Here is a 19,088-nt window from a genome sequence, read left to right on the forward strand (position 1 = left end):
CCGGATATGGATATCCATATATTGATATCCGGATATTGGAATCTGAATATCCGGATATTGATATCCGGATATGCCCCCGACATATATCCGGATATCCTAGGTTTTCGAAGAACAGTGGCTGCACTGTTCCTACAGAAGGCTTGTATGGGTTTGTGGACCCTAGTATGATGATGAGGTACTTCTGTAATAATGAATTTAAGTCAGAATCAAGGGATTTAGGGCTTGTGGCTTTGTGGGAAGCCTTAAGACGTAAAACGTAAAAAGAAAAACGTAGTCTTTATGTTTATGCTTACGAGCTATGTTTAATGATATGCTTGCTGGTCCTAAATTAGATTGCGATCTTGCTGTTTGTGGACTCTGAGGTATTGTGGACTCGTGGCTGTGATAGCTAGCTTGCAAGGTAAGCTTTCGTGTCCTCAGTTTAGCCATTGTCTGTTCCACCATACTCTATGGGGGGATGGTTTATATGCATGATGTGTTTTCATGTATTGTTTTGCTGAAATACTATTGAACTGTTAAGTGCAAATGCTATATGATATGTATGTGGTGTTCCGTCTAAACAAGATGGCAAGGGGTATTCCTGTGAGCGGGTACAGCATGGGCTGGTACAACATGGGTTGGTATTTATGTGGGTAATAGACGTATTCCTGCATTTCTCTGATAAGTAGAATTGTTATAACACACATGACATGAATATCTGTTGCATTGCACTGATTTTGGAACTGATATTGAATTACTGCTTTTAGAACTTATATTGCACATGTAAGTAAGCTTGGGGTGGAAGATCCTTGAGGACCCCTTGTCTTACTGAGATTTCTTGTTTAGAGATCTCACCCCACGTTTGGGGGCGCTTATTTCAGGTTCAGGTAATATGGGGGCTGATGCCTCTAGCGGCAGGAGGCCAGAGCTTAACTGATAATATTGCTGTTATATTTATGCTGACATGTCTGGATTGGATGTTGTTTATGTTTTTCGCCTTATTATTATGCTGTTGATGTTGAGACTCATGTTGGGCTTGATGCCTTATTTGGGTGAGCATGGGGTTTGTCCATGCCACTTTATGTTAGTTCTTTGAGTTGAGTTGTATAACTTAGTAGGTTGTCCGGTATACGTGTTGTAGTTCCGTGACTAGAGACTTATATCTGTCGTTTTAATTAATGAGGTATTCAGTTAGTTGTCTTTTGCAATTTACATACAAGCATGGTTTTATTTAAACGATTAATTAAGCAAGTTGGTAATGATAATGACGTCATAAATGAAAAGAAAAAGATATTCCGCATTTTTAATTAAGTGCAGCTTAATACGATGATATGATAACATTACCGGATATATACGGGGTGTTACATTTTATTGTATCAGAGCAATGGTTCGAGGGAAAAGCCTGTATGTATTGCAATGATTAGGATGCTTGGTTCTGTCTGTCTTGTGTGTTTGCTTCGTTAGGTTTATTATGATGATGCATATGTGATCACACTGCGTGGGCCTGATCAACTCATAATTTGTGTAACTTGTGCAGAGTCATTGTATGATCCAAGAGAACACGAGAGACTGCTGAGGGTCAACCCGACCCGATCTTGACTGCATTGGCTGAGATGCAGGAGGCTACTAGATTGGCCAATGTGGCAATGATGGACGCTGTTAGGGAAGCAAACCAGAAAGCCACAGAGGATGCTTTTGAGGCGAACCGTTTGGCGAATATGACTATGATGAGGGTCATGTTGAAGGAGATGAGAGCTGGTTCTGCTGTAGGTCAGTTCCCACTGCCACCACCTCCACCGCCACCACCGCCTCCACCTCCACCCAGTCTACAGGATGACAGCCAGAGCCATATGGGAGATGGCAGCCACTTGACTGGGGCGATGCAGGCCTTCCCGATACCTGCGGAGGATAGAGATGTGATTGATCGCCGGCTGAATGCTTTTCGTAAGCATAAGCCACCTTCCTTTGATGGGTCTTATGATCCTATTGCTGCGGCGAGGTGGCTACAGGCGCTAGACAAGATCTTCCGGGTCATACAATGTACCGACCCGCAGAAGCTGATGTTCGCTACCTACATGTTGAAGGGCAATGCACATGAGTGGTGGATGAACACCCCTCATGCGTTTGAGATGCAGGGACATGTTATGACATGGCCATTCTTTGAGGACTGCTTTTTGGGCAGATACTTTCCCTATGATGCACAGGAGAGGAAACAGGAAGAGTTCAACAGGTTGGTACAGGGCTTGCTGTCTGTTGACGAGTACCTGGCCAATCCTCAGGCTTTCAAAATTGTTGAAACTGATGCCTCAGACATAGGTTATGGTGGCATTCTTAAGCAGAGAGTCTCAAACAAAGAGCATATCATTGCATACACTTCAAAGCATTGGAATTTAGCACAGCAAAAGTATTCCACTATCAAAAAACAAGTTTTAGCAGCAGCCTCAAATTCATCCTCCTCCTCAGAATGAGGGTAATCTGCAGGTTGAAATGCAGCTGGCTCTAAGTCCTGAGCTTCACAAAGATCTGTCAACATCTTAATCATCTGGGTGTGAAATGTACTCTGGCTCGTCTGAATGAACTTGAGACGGCGGCGTAAAAATCCCACACAAACCTCAGTGTTCACCATCCATTGCTCCCCAGATTGCACCTTCCTTTCAAACTCATCCTCTACCTCATTCATAGTTTTCCTTCCTGGTTTCAGCCTTATGGGTCCTTCTCCTCCAATCCTCAGTTGTCCCCTGATGAGCTTGGCATCAATGGTAGGGTGCAATTTAACTGGCACCCCATTATCAGTAACATCAACACCAGCTTTCTGACACAGAAGCTGTATCAAAGAACAGTGACCTAATGCAGCAGAACTGCTATCAGAATGGGCCATGTCATAGATGCTGTCCTGAAGAATGATGGGAAGCTCCACTGTCTTCTTGGTCATAATAGTGTAGATAACAACAGCCCTCATCAGAATTACCTCCGCTTGGTTGGAGGAAGGCATAACATTGGAGACTACAAAATGGTACCAAACCCTGGCCTCCCCATTCAGTTGCCTCAACCAAAGCAACTTAGGATTCACCTCATCCTTTGTCATTTGCCATTTTTCATTGGGCTTGGCTATGGTTTGCAACACAGGCTCAGCTGCCCCTAACTTGGTCCAAGTCTCAAATTCTGGGCTGCTTCTCCTTGGAGGAATATCAATGTTTTGCCAATTTCTCCTGAACTGACAGTTTTGGTTCTGACTGTAGTCACAGTGTTTGATCTTCAGCAGCTTTTGAATGGTGTGAGCATCATATTTCACTTTCTTCCCCCTCACCCAACTGGAGAAATGTCTCTGACCACCCTCATCACCATTTTAGGCATTAGCATAAAATTCCCTACATATAGCTGGGCTGCTGTCAACTAGAATCTCACCAAAAGTCACCTAGTCCCTCTTCTGCAGCTGGGACTGGAACTCCGGGTACTCATCCTTATCCAGGATGAATTTCCTTTCCCGAACAAATGGCCTGGAAGAGGTCTTGGTATTGAAACGAACCTCATGATCAGCACTCTTCCAGAAATGGGCATCAAAGGCAGGTGGAGGTGGTGTAGGCTCAGATGCCTGAGTCAACCTGGACCTCTTCTTGCCTGTTTTCTTGGGTGGAGGTGTAGACATGATCCTGAAAAATCAGAGAAGTGGTCAGTATAGCATTCGAACATGTGGAACCAATTCCCAGATTTAAAATTGAAGAAGTGATGGAATTAGATCCAAAATCATGTAAGTAAACACCCCCCCAATGTCCAACTCAGCAGCTTAAATCATGTATGCAGCAGGGCCTGGGCGTTAAAACGTCCACACTGAGCGTTTTAGCGTCCTGACCTTATGCGTGTGTGAAACTGTTCGAGCGCTAAAACGTGAAGTGACAAGCGTTTTAGCGCCCTGGCTATTCTGGGTCAGGCATTCTGTCGAACACCTTGTGTGGGTGTGCACATGGCATAGTGTGCAAAATGACTTGGAAGCCCTCTCAACCCCAAAAAATGAAAAATCAGCAGCAATCACAATCATGAACATACATGTAACAATTAAAAACATTGAATCTCATAGATAGTACATGTAATGAAATTGTTGGAACCCTAGATGATATGACATATACACAAAAATAATACACAAACAAATGGAGAAGGAAGAGAAGGTGATACATACCTTGATGGGAATGAAAGCAAATGATTGTAAAATGAGAGTGAGGGGAAGTGAGGGAATAACCGTGTAAATAAAATAAGTGACGCGACGCTAAAACGTTCAAACCAAACGTTTTAGCGCCCAGGACCAGAAAAATGTGCACACGTTGTGTGCAGCACCGCGCTAAAATGGTCACCATGGACGTTTTAGCGCTCTGGGCCAGAGTTCTTGCAATCTGATGCATAGGGGAACGCTAAAACGGTCAGTATGAACGTTTTAGCGCTCTGGGCCAGAGTTTTTGCAATGTGATGCAACTCTAGACCGCTAAAATGTCAAGAATGGAAGTTTTAGCGCCCAGCACTTGCCAAAAAAAATTTCTTAAAATTTTCTAAAACTTTTCCCCCTTCTCTTTCTTTTATTTTTTATATGTTATATGTTATGAACACTAATATTACATACCTGATACAATGAGTTGCCTCCCACTCAGCGCGTGTTTAACGTCACGAGCCTGACGGTTCTTATTCTAACTTACCGCCGACAAAGCAACTGAAATAAGTTGCCTGTCCACAGCACATCCAATGTATAGTTTCAACCTCTGACCGTTGACAGTAAAACTTCGGTCTGAGTCCCAAGAACAAATTTCTACTGCTCCATAAGAATTCATGCTCTTAACCACAAATGGTCCAGACCATCTGGACTTCAACTTTCCTGGAAACAATTTCAACCTGGAGTTGAATAGTAGCACTTGGTCTCCCACCTTGAAATCCCTGGGTGTTATCTTTCTGTCATGCCATAGCTTGGTCTTTTCCTTGTATAAGCTTGCACTTTCATATGCAGACAGATGAAATTCATCAAGTTCATCCAATTGCAGTAGTCTTTTTTCACCCGCTGCTTTGGAGTCAAAGTTCAAAAACTTGACAGCCCACAATGCTCTATGCTCCAAACCCACAGGCAAATGACATGCTTTCCCAAACAAAAATTGAAATGGAGACATTCCAATAGGAGTCTTAAATGTTGTCCGATACGCCCACAAAGTTTCATCAAGTTTCTTGGACCATTGAGTCCTGGCACTTCCAACAGTCTTTTCCAGTATTCTTTTAAGTTCCCTGTTAGAAATCTCAACTTGACCACAAGTCTGTGGATGGTACGGAGTACTTATCTTATGCCCGACTCCATACTTTGGAAGGGCAGCCTCAACCAGCCTGTTATCAAAGTGTGTTCCCCCATCACTGATTATGGCTCTCGGGACTCCAAATCTCACAAAAATGTTCTTCTTCAGAAATACAATCACAACCCGAGAATCATTGGTCTGTGTGGCTATGGCTTCAACCCACTTTGACACATAATCAACTGCAACCAGGATATACTTGTTTAAGTAGGAAGAAGGAAAAGGTCCCATGAAGTCTATACCCCAAACATCAAAGATCTCCACCTCCAGTATATTATTCAAAGGCATTTCATGTCTCCTGGAGATGTTTCCAGTCCTCTGGCAGTTGTCACATGTTTCTACATATTTCCTGTCACCCTTGTACAATGTGGGCCAGTAGAAACCACTCATCAAAACTTTGGCTGCTGTTCTCTCACCTGCAAAATGTCCACCATAAGCTGAACCATGACAATGCCATAAGACACTCTTTTTCTCCTCCTCTGGAATGCATCTTCTGATTACTCCATCTGAACAACTATAAAAGAGGTATGGTTCATCCCAGATGTATCTCCTCACATCATGCAGAAATTTCTTCCTCTGTTGGTAAGTGAAACCCTTTGGCATGGCTCCAGCAGCTCTGTAGTTAGCAAAATCAGCAAACCGTGGTGGGGTGTTGACAGACAAGACTTGATCATGCACCAACTGGGAAACAATGCTTATGGCCAGTATTTCCTCTTCAGGAAACTCCTCCTTAATTACCACTTCCGGACCCTCTTGCAGATGTGTCTCTGTGATCCTGGATAAGTGATCAGCCACCAAGTTCTCAACTCCATTTTTGTCTTTAATCTCCACTTCAAACTCTTGCAGAAGTAACATCCATCGGAGTAACCTGGGCTTAGCATCCTGCTTTGTTGACAAATACTTCAAAGTTGCATGGTCAGTGTAAACAATAACCTTGGACCCTAGCAGATATGACCTGAACTTGTCAAATGCATACACTATTGCCAATAACTCTTTTTCTGTAGTAGCATAATTCTTTTGTGACTCATTAAGAATTTTACTGGCATAGTAAATGACATGCAATAATTTATCCTTCCTTTGGCCTAGCACTACCCCTACAGCATAATCACTGGCATCACACATAAGTTCAAAAGGTAATGAAAAATCAGGTGCCATGATTATTGGTGCAGTGATCAACTTATCTTTCAAAACATTGAATGCATGCAAGGAGTTATTAGTAAACAGAAATGGGTGATATGAAGTACTTATTTTGTGCCTGACTCCATACTTTGCAAGAACAGCCTCAACAAACTGATTATCAAAATGAGTTCCCCCATCACTGATTATGGCTCTTGGCACTCCAAATCTCACAAAGATGTTCTTTTTCAAGAATGCAATCACAACCCGAGCATCATTGGTATGTGTGGCTATTGCTTCAACCCATTTTGACACATAATCAACTGCCACCAGGATATACTTATTAGAGTAGGAAGACGGAAAAGGTCCCATGAAATCCATACCCCAAACGTCAAAGATCTCCACCTCCAATATATTATTCAAAGGCATTTCATGTCTCCTGGAGATGTTCCCAGTCCTCTGGCAGTTGTCACATGCTTCCACATACTTCCTAGCATCCTTGTACAATGTGGGCCAGTAAAAACCACTCATCAAAACTTTAGCTGTTGTTCTCTCACCTGCAAAGTGGCCACCATAGGCTGAACCATGACAGTGCCATAAGACACTCTTTTGCTCCTCTTCTAGAATGCATCTTCTGATTACTCCATCTGAACAACTATAAAAGAGGTATGGTTCATCCCAAATATATCTCCTCACATCATGCAGAAATTTCTTCCTCTGTTGCTAAGTGAAACCCTTTGGCATGGCTCCAGCAGCTCTATAGTAAGCAAAATAAGCAAACCATGGTGGGGTGTTGACAGACAAGACTTGATCATGCACCAACTGGGAAACAGTGCTTATGGCCAGTATTTCCTCATCAGGAAACTCCTCCTTAATCACCACTTCCGGACCCTCTTGTAGATGTGTCTCAGTGATCCTGGATAAGTGATCTGCCACCAAGTTCTCAACTCCATTTTTGTCTTTAATCTCCACTTCAAACTCTTGCAGAAGTAACATCCATCGGAGTAACCTGGGCTTAGCATCCTGCTTTGTTGACAAATACTTCAAAGTTGCATGGTCAGTGTAAACAATAACCTTGGACCCTAGCAGATATGACCTGAACTTGTCAAATGCATACACTATTGCCAATAACTCTTTTTCTGTAGTAGCATAATTCTTTTGTGCCTCTTTAAGAATTTTACTGGCATAGTAAATGACATGCAATAATTTATCCTTCCTTTGGCCTAGCACTACCCCTACAGCATAATCACTGGCATCACACATCAGTTCAAAAGGTAATGAAAAATCAGGTGCCATGATTATTGGTGCAGTGATCAACTTATCTTTCAAAACATTGAATGCATGCAAGGAGTTATTAGTAAACAGAAATGGGTGATATGGAGTACTTATTTTGTGCCTGACTCCATACTTTGCAAGAACAGCCTCAACAAACTGATTATCAAAATGAGTTCCCCCATCACTGATTATGGCTCTTGGCACTCCAAATCTCACAAAGATGTTCTTCTTGAGGAATGCAATCACAACCCGAGCATCATTGGTATGTGTGGCTATTGCTTCAACCCATTTTGACACATAATCAACTGCCACCAGGATATACTTATTAGAGTAGGAAGACGGAAAAGGTCCCATGAAATCCATACCCCAAACGTCAAAGATCTCCACCTCCAATATATTATTCAAAGGCATTTCATGTCTCCTGGAGATGTTCCCAGTCCTCTGGCAGTTGTCACATGCTTCCACATACTTCCTAGCATCCTTGTACAATGTGGGCCAGTAAAAACCACTCATCAAAACTTTAGCTATTGTTCTCTCACCTGCAAAGTGGCCACTATAGGCTGAACCATGACAGTGCCATAAGACACTCTTTTGCTCCTCTTCTGGAATGCATCTTCTGATTACTCCATCTGAACAACTATAAAAGAGGTATGGTTCATCCCAGATGTATCTCCTCACATCATGCAGAAATTTCTTCCTCTGTTGGTAAGTGAAACCCTTTGGCATGGCTCCAGCAGCTCTGTAGTTAGCAAAATCAGCAAACCGTGGTGGGGTGTTGACAGACAAGACTTGATCATGCACCAACTGGGAAACAATGCTTATGGCCAGTATTTCCTCATCAGGAAACTCCTCCTTAATTACCACTTCCGGACCCTCTTGCAGATGTGTCTCTGTGATCCTGGATAAGTGATCAGCCACCAAGTTCTCAACTCCCTTTTTGTCTTTAATCTCCACTTCAAACTCTTGCAGAAGTAACATCCATCGGAGTAACTTGGGCTTAGCATCCTGCTTTGTTGACAAATACTTCAAAGTTGCATGGTCAGTGTAAACAATAACCTTAGACCCTAGCAGATATGACCTGAACTTGTCAAATGCATACACTATTGCCAATAACTCTTTTTCTGTAGTAGCATAATTCTTTTGTGCCTCATTAAGAATTTTACTGGCATAGTAAATGACATGCAATAATTTATCCTTCCTTTGGCCTAGCACTACCCCCACAGCATAATCACTGGCATCACACATAAGTTCAAAAGGTAATGAAAAATCAGGTGCCATGATTATTGGTGCAGTGATCAACTTATCTTTCAAAACATTGAATGCATGCAAGGAGTTATTAGTAAACAGAAATGGATGATATGAAGTACTTATTTTGTGCCTGACTCCATACTTTGCAAGAACAACCTCAACAAACTGATTATCAAAATGAGTTCCCCCATCACTGATTATGGCTCTTGGCACTCCAAATCTCACAAAGATGTTCTTTTTCAAGAATGCAATCACAACCCGAGCATCATTGGTATGTGTGGCTATTGCTTCAACCCATTTTGACACATAATCAACTGCCACCAGGATATACTTATTAGAGTAGGAAGACGGAAAAGGTCCCATGAAATCCATACCCCAAACGTCAAAGATCTCCACCTCCAATATATTATTCAAAGGCATTTCATGTCTCCTGGAGATGTTCCCAGTCCTCTGGCAGTTGTCACATGCTTCCACATACTTCCTAGCATCCTTGTACAATGTGGGCCAGTAAAAACCACTCATCAAAACTTTAGCTGTTGTTTTCTCACCTGCAAAGTGGCCACCATAGGCTGAACCATGACAGTGCCATAAGACACTCTTTTGCTCCTCTTCTAGAATGCATCTTCTGATTACTCCATCTGAACAACTATAAAAGAGGTATGGTTCATCCCAAATATATCTCCTCACATCATGCAGAAATTTCTTCCTCTGTTGGTAAGTGAAACCCTTTGGCATGGCTCCAGCAGCTCTATAGTAAGCAAAATCAGCAAACCATGGTGGGGTGTTGACAGACAAGACTTGATCATGCACCAACTGGGAAACAGTGCTTATGGCCAGTATTTCCTCATCAGGAAACTCCTCCTTAATCACCACTTCCGGACCCTCTTGCAGATGTGTCTCTGTGATCCTGGATTTGTGATCCGCCACCAAGTTCTTAACTCCCTTTTTGTCTTTAATCTCCACTTCAAACTCTTGCAGAAGTAACATCCATCGGAGTAACCTGGGCTTAGCATCCTGCTTTGTTGACAAATACTTCAAAGTTGCATGGTCAGTGTAAACAATAACCTTGGACCCTAGCAAATATGACCTGAACTTGTCAAATGCATACACTATTGCCAATAACTCTTTTTCTGTAGTAGCATAATTCTTTTGTGCCTCATTAAGAATTTTACTGGCATAGTAAATGACATGCAATAATTTATCCTTCCTTTGGCCTAGCACTACCCCTACAGCATAATCACTGGCATCACACATAAGTTCAAAAGGTAATGAAATCAGGTGCCATGATTATTGGTGCAGTGATCAACTTATCTTTCAAAACATTGAATGCATGCAAGGAGTTATTAGTAAACAGAAATGGGTGATATGGAGTACTTATTTTGTGCCTGACTCCATACTTTGCAAGAACAGCCTCAACAAACTGATTATCAAAATGAGTTCCCCCATCACTGATTATGGCTCTTGGCATTCCAAATCTCACAAAGATGTTCTTCTTGAGGAATGCAATCACAACCCGAGCATCATTGGTATGTGTGGCTATTGCTTCAACCCATTTTGACACATAATCAACTGCCACCAGGATATACTTATTAGAGTAGGAAGACGGAAAAGGTCCCATGAAATCCATACCCCAAACGTCAAAGATCTCCACCTCCAATATATTATTCAAAGGCATTTCATGTCTCCTGGAGATGTTCCCAGTCCTCTGGCAGTTGTCACATGCTTCCACATACTTCCTAGCATCCTTGTACAATGTGGGCCAGTAAAAACCACTCATCAAAACTTTAGCTATTGTTCTCTCACCTGCAAAGTGGCCACTATAGGCTGAACCATGACAGTGCCATAAGACACTCTTTTGCTCCTCTTCTGGAATGCATCTTCTGATTACTCCATCTGAACAACTATAAAAGAGGTATGGTTCATCCCAGATGTATCTCCTCACATCATGCAGAAATTTCTTCCTCTGTTGGTAAGTGAAACCCTTTGGCATGGCTCCAGCAGCTCTGTAGTTAGCAAAATCAGCAAACCGTGGTGGGGTGTTGACAGACAAGACTTGATCATGCACCAACTGGGAAACAATGCTTATGGCCAGTATTTCCTCATCAGGAAACTCCTCCTTAATTACCACTTCCGGACCCTCTTGCAGATGTGTCTCTGTGATCCTGGATAAGTGATCAGCCACCAAGTTCTCAACTCCCTTTTTGTCTTTAATCTCCACTTCAAACTCTTGCAGAAGTAACATCCATCGGAGTAACCTGGGCTTAGCATCCTGCTTTGTTGACAAATACTTCAAAGTTGCATGGTCAGTGTAAACAATAACCTTGGACCCTAGCAAATATGACCTGAACTTGTCAAATGCATACACTATTGCCAATAACTCTTTTTCTGTAGTAGCATAATTCTTTTGTGACTCATTAAGAATTTTACTGGCATAGTAAATGACATGCAATAATTTATCCTTCCTTTGGCCTAGCACTACCCCCACAGCATAATCACTGGCATCACACATAAGTTCAAAAGGTAATGAAAAATCAGGTGCCATGATTATTGGTGCAATGATCAACTTGTCTTTCAACACATTAAATGCATGCAAACAGTCATCAGTAAACAGAAATTCTTGATGCTTCCCTAACAGCTTGCATAATGGTTTTTCAATTTTTGAAAAGTCTTTTATGAAACGACGGTAAAATCCAGCATGTCCTAGAAAACTCCTCACACTTTTAACATTTATGGGATGGGGTAGTTTCTCAATAACAGAGATCTTGACCTTATCTACTTCAATCCCTCTGTTGGACACTTTGTGTCCCAAAACAATACCCTCTGTCACCATGAAGTGACATTTCTCCCAGTTAAGCACAAGATTGCTATCTTGGCATCTTTTCAAAACATTATCCAGGTTTTCTAAACATGCATCAAAAGTAGGACCAAACACAGAAAAATCATCCATGAAAATTTCAATGCATCTTTCTACCATGTCAGAGAATATGGAAAGCATGCACCTTTGAAAAGTTGTTGGTGCATTGCATAGGCCAAAAGGCATCCTCCGGTATGCAAAGATTCCATAGGGGCAAGTAAATGCAGTCTTCTCTTGATCTTCCGGAGCCACAACTATCTGGTTGTAGCCTTAGTATCCGTCTAAGAAGCAGTAGAAGGCATGTCCTGCTAATCTCTCCAGCATTTGGTCCAGGAATGGAATAGGGAAATGGTCCTTCCTTGTTGCTTTGTTGAGTCTCCGGTAGTCAATACACATCCTCTAGCCAGTGACTGTTCTTGTAGGGATCAGTTCATTGTCATCATTCCTCACAACAGTCATCCCTCCTTTCTTGGGCACTGTCTGAACTGGACTCACCCAAGCACTGTCTGAAATAGGGTAAATCATCCCAGCATCAAGCAACTTCACCACCTCCTTCCTCACTACTTTCTTCATAGTGGGATTTAGTCTTCTCTGTGGTTGTCTCACTGGTTTGACTTCTTCTTCCATCAATATCTTATGAGTGCAGAATGAAGGGTTGATACCCTTAAGATCTGAAAATGACCAGCCCATGGCTGTCTTATTCTTCTTGAGCACTTCAACCAACTTCACTTCCTCCCTTTCAGACAACAATGCATTGATAATGGCTGGGTAGGTTTGATCATCCCCAAGGAATACATACTTTAGTTTTGAAGGTAGTTCTTTCAATTCCACCTTAGGTGCTCCCTTTGGAATGTCATCCACTTTCTTTTCCTACTCTTGAACCACCGGTTCCTCCTGATAAAATTCCCCACTTATCTCATCCTTTAATTTATCTTCCTCAAATGACAAGTCTGCTTCTCCTGTCACTTCTTCCACAACCTCCTGTATGATATCAATTCTGAAACAATCCTCCACATCAACAGGATGTTTAATGGCTTCAAACACATCAATCGTAACGGTCTCTTCATTCACCCTTAACATCAGCTTCCCTTATTCAACATCAATCAGGGATCTAGCAGTTGCTAAGAATAGCCTCCCTAGAAGTAGAGGGCTTTCAGTATCTTCTTCTTCCATATCAAGAATCACAAAAACCACAGGAAAAATGAACTTATCCACCTTGACCAGAACATCTTCTACCACACCTTCTGGTGTTTTGATGTATCTATATGCTAGATGCAGAATAAGATTGGTATCCTTCAATTTATTGATTCCCAAAGCTCTACATACAGACAATGGCATAATATTTATGCTAGCCCCCAAATCACAAAGTGCCTTCCCTACTTCCACATCTCCAATGGCAATAGGAATGCTGAAACTCCCTGGGTCTTTTAACTTTGGAGGAAGCTTCTTTTGGATCAGGGCACTACACTCTTCTCTTAGACAGAAGATCCTTCATGAATTTGGCAAAGTGAGGCATGTGTTAGTATATAGGTGTCCAAGAGACAATATGTTTTATCAGATGAACACCTTTTTCGAAGTGGTATTTCATTATTTATAAATTTGAGCAAACTTTATCTTTATTATATTTATGTCTCACCAATATTTTATTGTTAATATGTGAATAAAGATAAAGACCCTATGAATAGAACAGGTGTTCACTCGGGGGTCTATGATATGGATCATGATCATGAGTACTTGAGGACACTGTATGTCTATTATCTAAAATCTGTTCCTGGTCTTGAATCACCAAGAAAGGGTATTGGTGATCTCAATAAGACTAGTACGACGTCATTTAGTTGTATAAAGAAATGAGGTAGGAACCTCATGGAATGCAGGAATGGTGATGCTTTAGGTGATGTCGTGGGTGGATCTGTTAGAGAACATATAGCACTGAACTGACCCACCGAGAGACTCCACAAGGATTCATTATAGAGAGTATCATTGGATTTGTAAAGTCTCTCATCGTTTGGTAGTGCAGATCGTCCTAGACTTAAGGATGTCATCGAATACTATGTCCTAGAGTTATACTTTGACTGTACAACTTTATCCGCCTGAAAAATGGGGAGAATAGTGTACTCTTGGGTATGACTCGAATACATGAGTATAGATGAACATGCCGAAAGGACTTCACAATCCCCTATAAGGGATTAGTCGTTCACAAGACCGGTAGGGCTTGGATGACTTCTAGTTGACGCGAAAATCTATGCATAGTAAGAGATCATGAAGAGTCATGATCTATCTTAGAGTCAATGGAAGAAGATTCCTAGTTCCTGTGAAATATTATATTTAGTCAATAAAGAGAGATGATACTCTATCCTTGCTCTCGACTAAATGTGAATGACGTTGTGAGGGATGATGCCGACACGGTATCCAAATTAGAAAGGTAGATCACTTGATCAACTCAATTAGTTCTGGGGCTGCAGAGCATTGCTAGTGTCTTATGTGGTCATTAGATAAATTGGGCCGGTTAAAGGAGTTTAATTGGTTCAAGTTTATTCATGTCAGTGACTAATTGAGCCTAATGGGTCACACACTAAGGTTATTCTTGATTGCTCACATTTAGAAAGTTTGGACCAATAAGTGTTATTGGGTTTTTCAAGACTATAGGTGTAATTGGGTTGGAGTTGAACTCCAAGTCCAATATCATCATGCGCCTTAGGACTATTAGTGAAAGATTAATTTTCTATTAATAAGCCCAAATATGTTAGTAGGCCCAATACGGTATTGGGCCATGAATCCTAGCAAGTCAAATAGTTGACTTGGCCAAAATAAGTTTTTGGCGCAATTCGAAATTTGAATTTGAAATTTGAATTTTTGAATTTCGAATTTGAATTCAAATTTAAATTGCGGGCTAGGATAAAATCGAATTTAATTTTATTTAAATTCAAGAGGTTAGGTAATTAAGGATAGTTTTGAATTATCCTTATCTGTATATAATATGATTAGATAGAGATTTATTATTTCTATTTTATTTGAATTATGAATTTAAATAAAATTATATTTAATGTAACGTTTGTCTCTTAATGTTGATTAAGGGATTTGATGAGGAAACGTTAATGTAACGTCCATCGCTTAATCCTGATTAAGGGATTTGATGAGGAAACGTTAATGTAACGTCCATCTCTTAATGTTGATTAAGGGATTTGCTGAACCACGGTAAAGTAACATCTTTTTCTTCAGATCAAGATATACAGCGCCTCTCTGGACTAAAATCCTAATTTTTGGCCGCCCCTCTTTCTCTTTATCTCTCTTCCTCCATTATTGGTCCTCTCACCTAACCTCAAGACAACATTACAATCTTGAGAAAAATAAATAAAAACACTTGAAAGCCTCCACCTTGCCGCAGCCTAGCGAGCTTCCAAGGAAAGGGAGGGTTCAGGGAGAAAGCGTTTCTCAGAAGCAACCAAGAGGTAGCCGTGTGGATTACTGTTAGAGGGAGTCATCCACTTTGACACCTTTAAGTGAAAAAGGTATGAATTTTAAACCCTACATGTTTAACGGGCAGATCCTAAAACATGAGGCGCATAGATTGTCTATGCTTTCGCATAAAAGACCATTTTTTTGTTTTTACCCTCATGTAGGCGCATTAAGGTGGGACCTTTGTGCTGCCAATTTTGACTTTCACGTGGTATCAGAGCCTGCCTCGTTACTGTAAGACGCGTGGGGTTTATTTTTCATTGAATTTTCGAAATTGGTTTTGAAACCTACATTGATTCAAGTTTTGATTCTTAAAATGATATTTTTTGAAAGCATAGTCTCTTGTCATGCATAAAGGTTCGACCTTTAAGGGGAAAGGTATCACCTTGTGGGGATAAGGGTAGCGGCCATGATTGAGAGGACCATAGGGTGGCAGCCAAACCCTAGTATGACTAAGGAAGGCTGAAAACTTTGATAGTCAAAGGCCACTAAGCCCTAGCCGATGCTTTCACATAACAAGGCAGCCCCTATGCATGTTAACGATTGAATCTTGATCATATTTATGAATTAATCATCAAGTGTTGATGTGTTTTGATGTAGGTGATTCATGATTAGGGTTCCCAAAATTGTTTGTTTGGATCTAACTTTTCTTGTAGGTACTTTTAACATTGGATGGTCATGGTGCTTTGAATGTATGATTTAAATTTTATTTTAAATTCTTTTGGTTAAATGGGATTGTATTTGTCCCGATTTAATTTTTGGTTAAATGGGATTGTATTTGTCCCGATTTAAATTTTGCGTCTTTTAATTTTTGGATGTAAATTTTAATCGAAAAAGTGCCAAAGCTTGTTGGACCATGGAGAGACCAAAGGAGGTGGTTCGGCCATGTTGATGTACCCGAACGACATTGATGAAGATTTTGATCCGAGGCTTGAAGATGCTTTGGATGGAAAAATCGGAAGGCACCATGATCATCCACCACGTGTTTGATTTTCAAAATTTAAATGTTTTATTTTGAATTTCAAATATCGTATTGCGACTAGTATGCATGTTAATATTAGACGCGATAACCCTACGACTAGTATGCATGATTAGAAAAGCCGCTAAAACTGAACTATGTGATAATTAGTTTTGTATATCTAATTTTGCGTGCAATATAAAACGAACAATTAACGATGAGACCGAAAATGAACCCTCACGTAATATTATCTAGCGCATTAGATTGCCTCCCATCATCGGTGGCACTCATAGCCCTTCTACATGGTAGTGCTCTCTAGCTCAGCTAAGACCTGTCATTTCATTGGGAACGATGCCATTCGAAGTGTACGACACTTAGGGTGATGGTTTGTGCTAGACCAAATGTGTAGTCTGCAGGCTCAGCCAGGTCTGTGCATTTAGGGCAATGATGCCAGGTTGTTACATAGTGATGTGACACTAAGTGACAAAGAGTTGTCAACCTGATGATCTAAGAGAAGACATAGAGATGTTGTTGATTAGATCAACCCACTAGATAAGTTACTTTTGCAGGCTCAGCCGGAAACTAATGAATTTAGCCGTTCTCTTAGCCCGCTACGGATGTCTTTGTGAAGGATAACCCTAAATCAATCACCGAGGGTCATTGATTTTAGAAAAATAGTGGGAGAACCATATACGTTTAAAAGTCTCCGTATTTGGTTATTAATCATGAAATACTTATGTATGTTTATCTTTATTTTCAGCAATTGAGTTATGGCCGGAAATTTTAGTTTACGCTCTATTCTGGATGCTAATAAGTTAACTGGTCCAAACTCCACGGATTGGTATAGGAATGTAAAAACTGTTTTACGTTCTGAAAAGATAGCGTACGTCTTGGATTCTCCTGTTCCTGTTGCCCCTGCTGAAGGGCAAGATGGGCATGACCAGTATGACTGGGAAGCTCATAGACAGCATTTGGCGGACAATGAACAGGCAGTATGTATATTGCTTGCGTCTATGTCTGCGGAGCTTCAGCGTCAGCATGAGCATATGAATGCTCCCTCCATTATCTTGCATTTGCAGGAGCTTTATGATAAGCAAGGGAGGGCTGAGCGTTTTGAAGCCTCCAAGGAGCTGTTTTGCTGCAAAATGATTGAGGGCACTGCGGTTGGACCGCACGTCCTCAAGATGATTGGGCTGATAGAGAAACTTGCTTCTCTGGGTTTTATCATGGACCATGAGCTAAGTATTGACTTAGTCCTGCAGTCCTTGCCGTCTTCATTTAATGGTTTTGTGGTCAACTACCATATGAATAAGGTGGAGACAACACTCCCAGAGTTGTTGAATCTCCTGACCACTGCTGAGGGTGCTGTTAAGAAGAACATAACCAAGCTCTTCTGATTGGTGGTTCTAAAAAGGCTAAGGGTAAGGGCAAGTCTGTAGAGACAGACAAGCTCAAGCCCAAGAGCAAGCCCAAAAAGAAGAAGGGCAAAGACAAGGGTAAAGGAAAAGGGAAGTCTAAGGACAAGGCTAATGTTGTATGCTTCAATTGTCAGAAGGAAGGACATTGGAAGAGGAACTGCCCATTGTACCTTGTGAGCCTCAAGGAAAAGAAGCATGGTGATGCTTCCACCTCTGGTATGTTCACTATAGAAATTAATTTTTCAAGTGTTGATTCAGCTTCATGGGTATTGGATACTGGCTGTGGATCTCACATCTGCAATTTGTTGCAGGTACTAAAGAGTCCTAGGAAGCTGGAGAAGAATGAGATCAATCTCCGCGTCGGGAATGGAGCAAGAGTTACTGCTCTTTCTGTTGGGGATGTGGATCTTATGTTGCCTATTTCTTTACATTTGAATAATTGTTTCTATGTTCCGTCTATTTTCCGAAAATTTATTTCTATTTCTAGTTTGGAACAATCTGGTTTTCACTTTATAATAAAGGATGGAAAGTTTTCCATCATTAAGAATGATCTTGTATGTTTTGGATTTAAATCAAGATAGTGACATTTTTAGTATTCAAACTAAGAAGCCAAGATTAGGTAATCGATCCTACCTTTGGCATTGTAGATTGGGACACATTAATGAGACAAGACTGTCTAGACTCCATCATGATGGTTATCTAGATTCCATGGATTTTGAATCCTATGGGCTTTGTGAGTCTTGTTTGGCTGGTAAAATGACGAAAACCAAGGTTGAGAAACTTGCGAGTCAAAGAGCTAATAGTTACTAGAACTCATTCATTCTGATGTTTGTGGGCCTTTATCTACTCAGGCGAGAGGATACTCCTACTTCATTACCTTTACTGATGATAAGTCCAGATACAGATATGTCTATCTTATGAGACACAAATCCGAGGCCTTTGAAAATTTCAAAGAGTTTAGGAATGAAGTAGAGAAACAACTTGGCAAGATGATTAAGACACTTCGATCTGATCGGGGTGGCGAATATCTGAGTCAGGAGTTTCAGGATTATCTAAGAGAGAATGGGATTCTCTCACAGTTGACGGCTCTTTACACACCACATCAAAATGGTGTGTTAGAGAGGAAGAACCGAACCTTGTTAGACATGGTACGGTCGATGATGAGTAGTACGAAGCTCCCAAAATCGTTTTGGGGATTCGCTCTGCATACAGCGCTACACCTACTAAATAGGGTTCCGTCGAAATCTGTTCTGACTACTCCGTATCAGATATAGAGGGGCCGAAAACCCAACTTGAGTTATCTCAAGGTATGGGGTTGTCCAGCTTATGTCAAGACCCTAGCACCTGAAAAGTTAGGAGCTAGGAGCACGTTGTGCTACTTTATAGGTTATCCCAGAGAAACTAAGGGATACTACTTTTACTACCCTGAGGACCAAAGAGTCATTGTGTACAAGAATGCTAGTTTT

At 41.1% G+C, this 19,088-nt stretch overlaps 2 protein-coding genes across 2 annotated transcripts; one reads left to right on the plus strand and one right to left on the minus strand.

Annotated features, from left to right (window-relative positions):
• Positions 1-12,879: 12,879 nt before the first annotated feature.
• LOC133297594 (uncharacterized) lies at positions 12,880-15,657 on the minus strand. The gene is made up of 2 exons (XM_061496760.1): positions 15,632-15,657; positions 12,880-13,279 (listed from the first exon to the last, which is right to left on the minus strand). Exons 1-2 carry the CDS (start codon positions 15,655-15,657, stop codon positions 12,880-12,882), a joined length of 426 nt encoding a protein of 141 aa, XP_061352744.1.
• Positions 15,658-16,974: 1,317 nt separating this feature from the next.
• LOC133297595 (uncharacterized) lies at positions 16,975-17,601 on the plus strand. Its single transcript, XM_061496761.1, has one exon. It carries the CDS (start codon positions 16,975-16,977, stop codon positions 17,599-17,601), a length of 627 nt encoding a protein of 208 aa, XP_061352745.1.
• The last annotated feature ends 1,487 nt before the right edge of the window (positions 17,602-19,088 follow it).

This window comes from Gastrolobium bilobum, unplaced genomic scaffold (assembly GCF_033153095.1).
Source record: "Gastrolobium bilobum isolate Gb01-03AN ecotype WA unplaced genomic scaffold, APGP_CSIRO_Gbil_v1 utg89274, whole genome shotgun sequence".
NCBI classification, from domain to species: domain Eukaryota; kingdom Viridiplantae; phylum Streptophyta; class Magnoliopsida; order Fabales; family Fabaceae; genus Gastrolobium; species Gastrolobium bilobum.

Excerpts from the sequence above, each read along its gene's own strand:
- LOC133297594 (XM_061496760.1), bottom strand. The coding sequence starts at position 15,657 with ATGGCCGCTACCCTTATCCCCACAAG. Across the intron at positions 13,280-15,631 it reads GCTACCCTTATCCCCACAAG|GATCTTCTGTCTAAGAGAAG; the intron begins GTGATACCTTTC and ends AAATTCATGAAG.
- LOC133297595 (XM_061496761.1), top strand. The coding sequence starts at position 16,975 with ATGGCCGGAAATTTTAGTTTACGCTCTATTCTGGATGCTAATAAGTTA.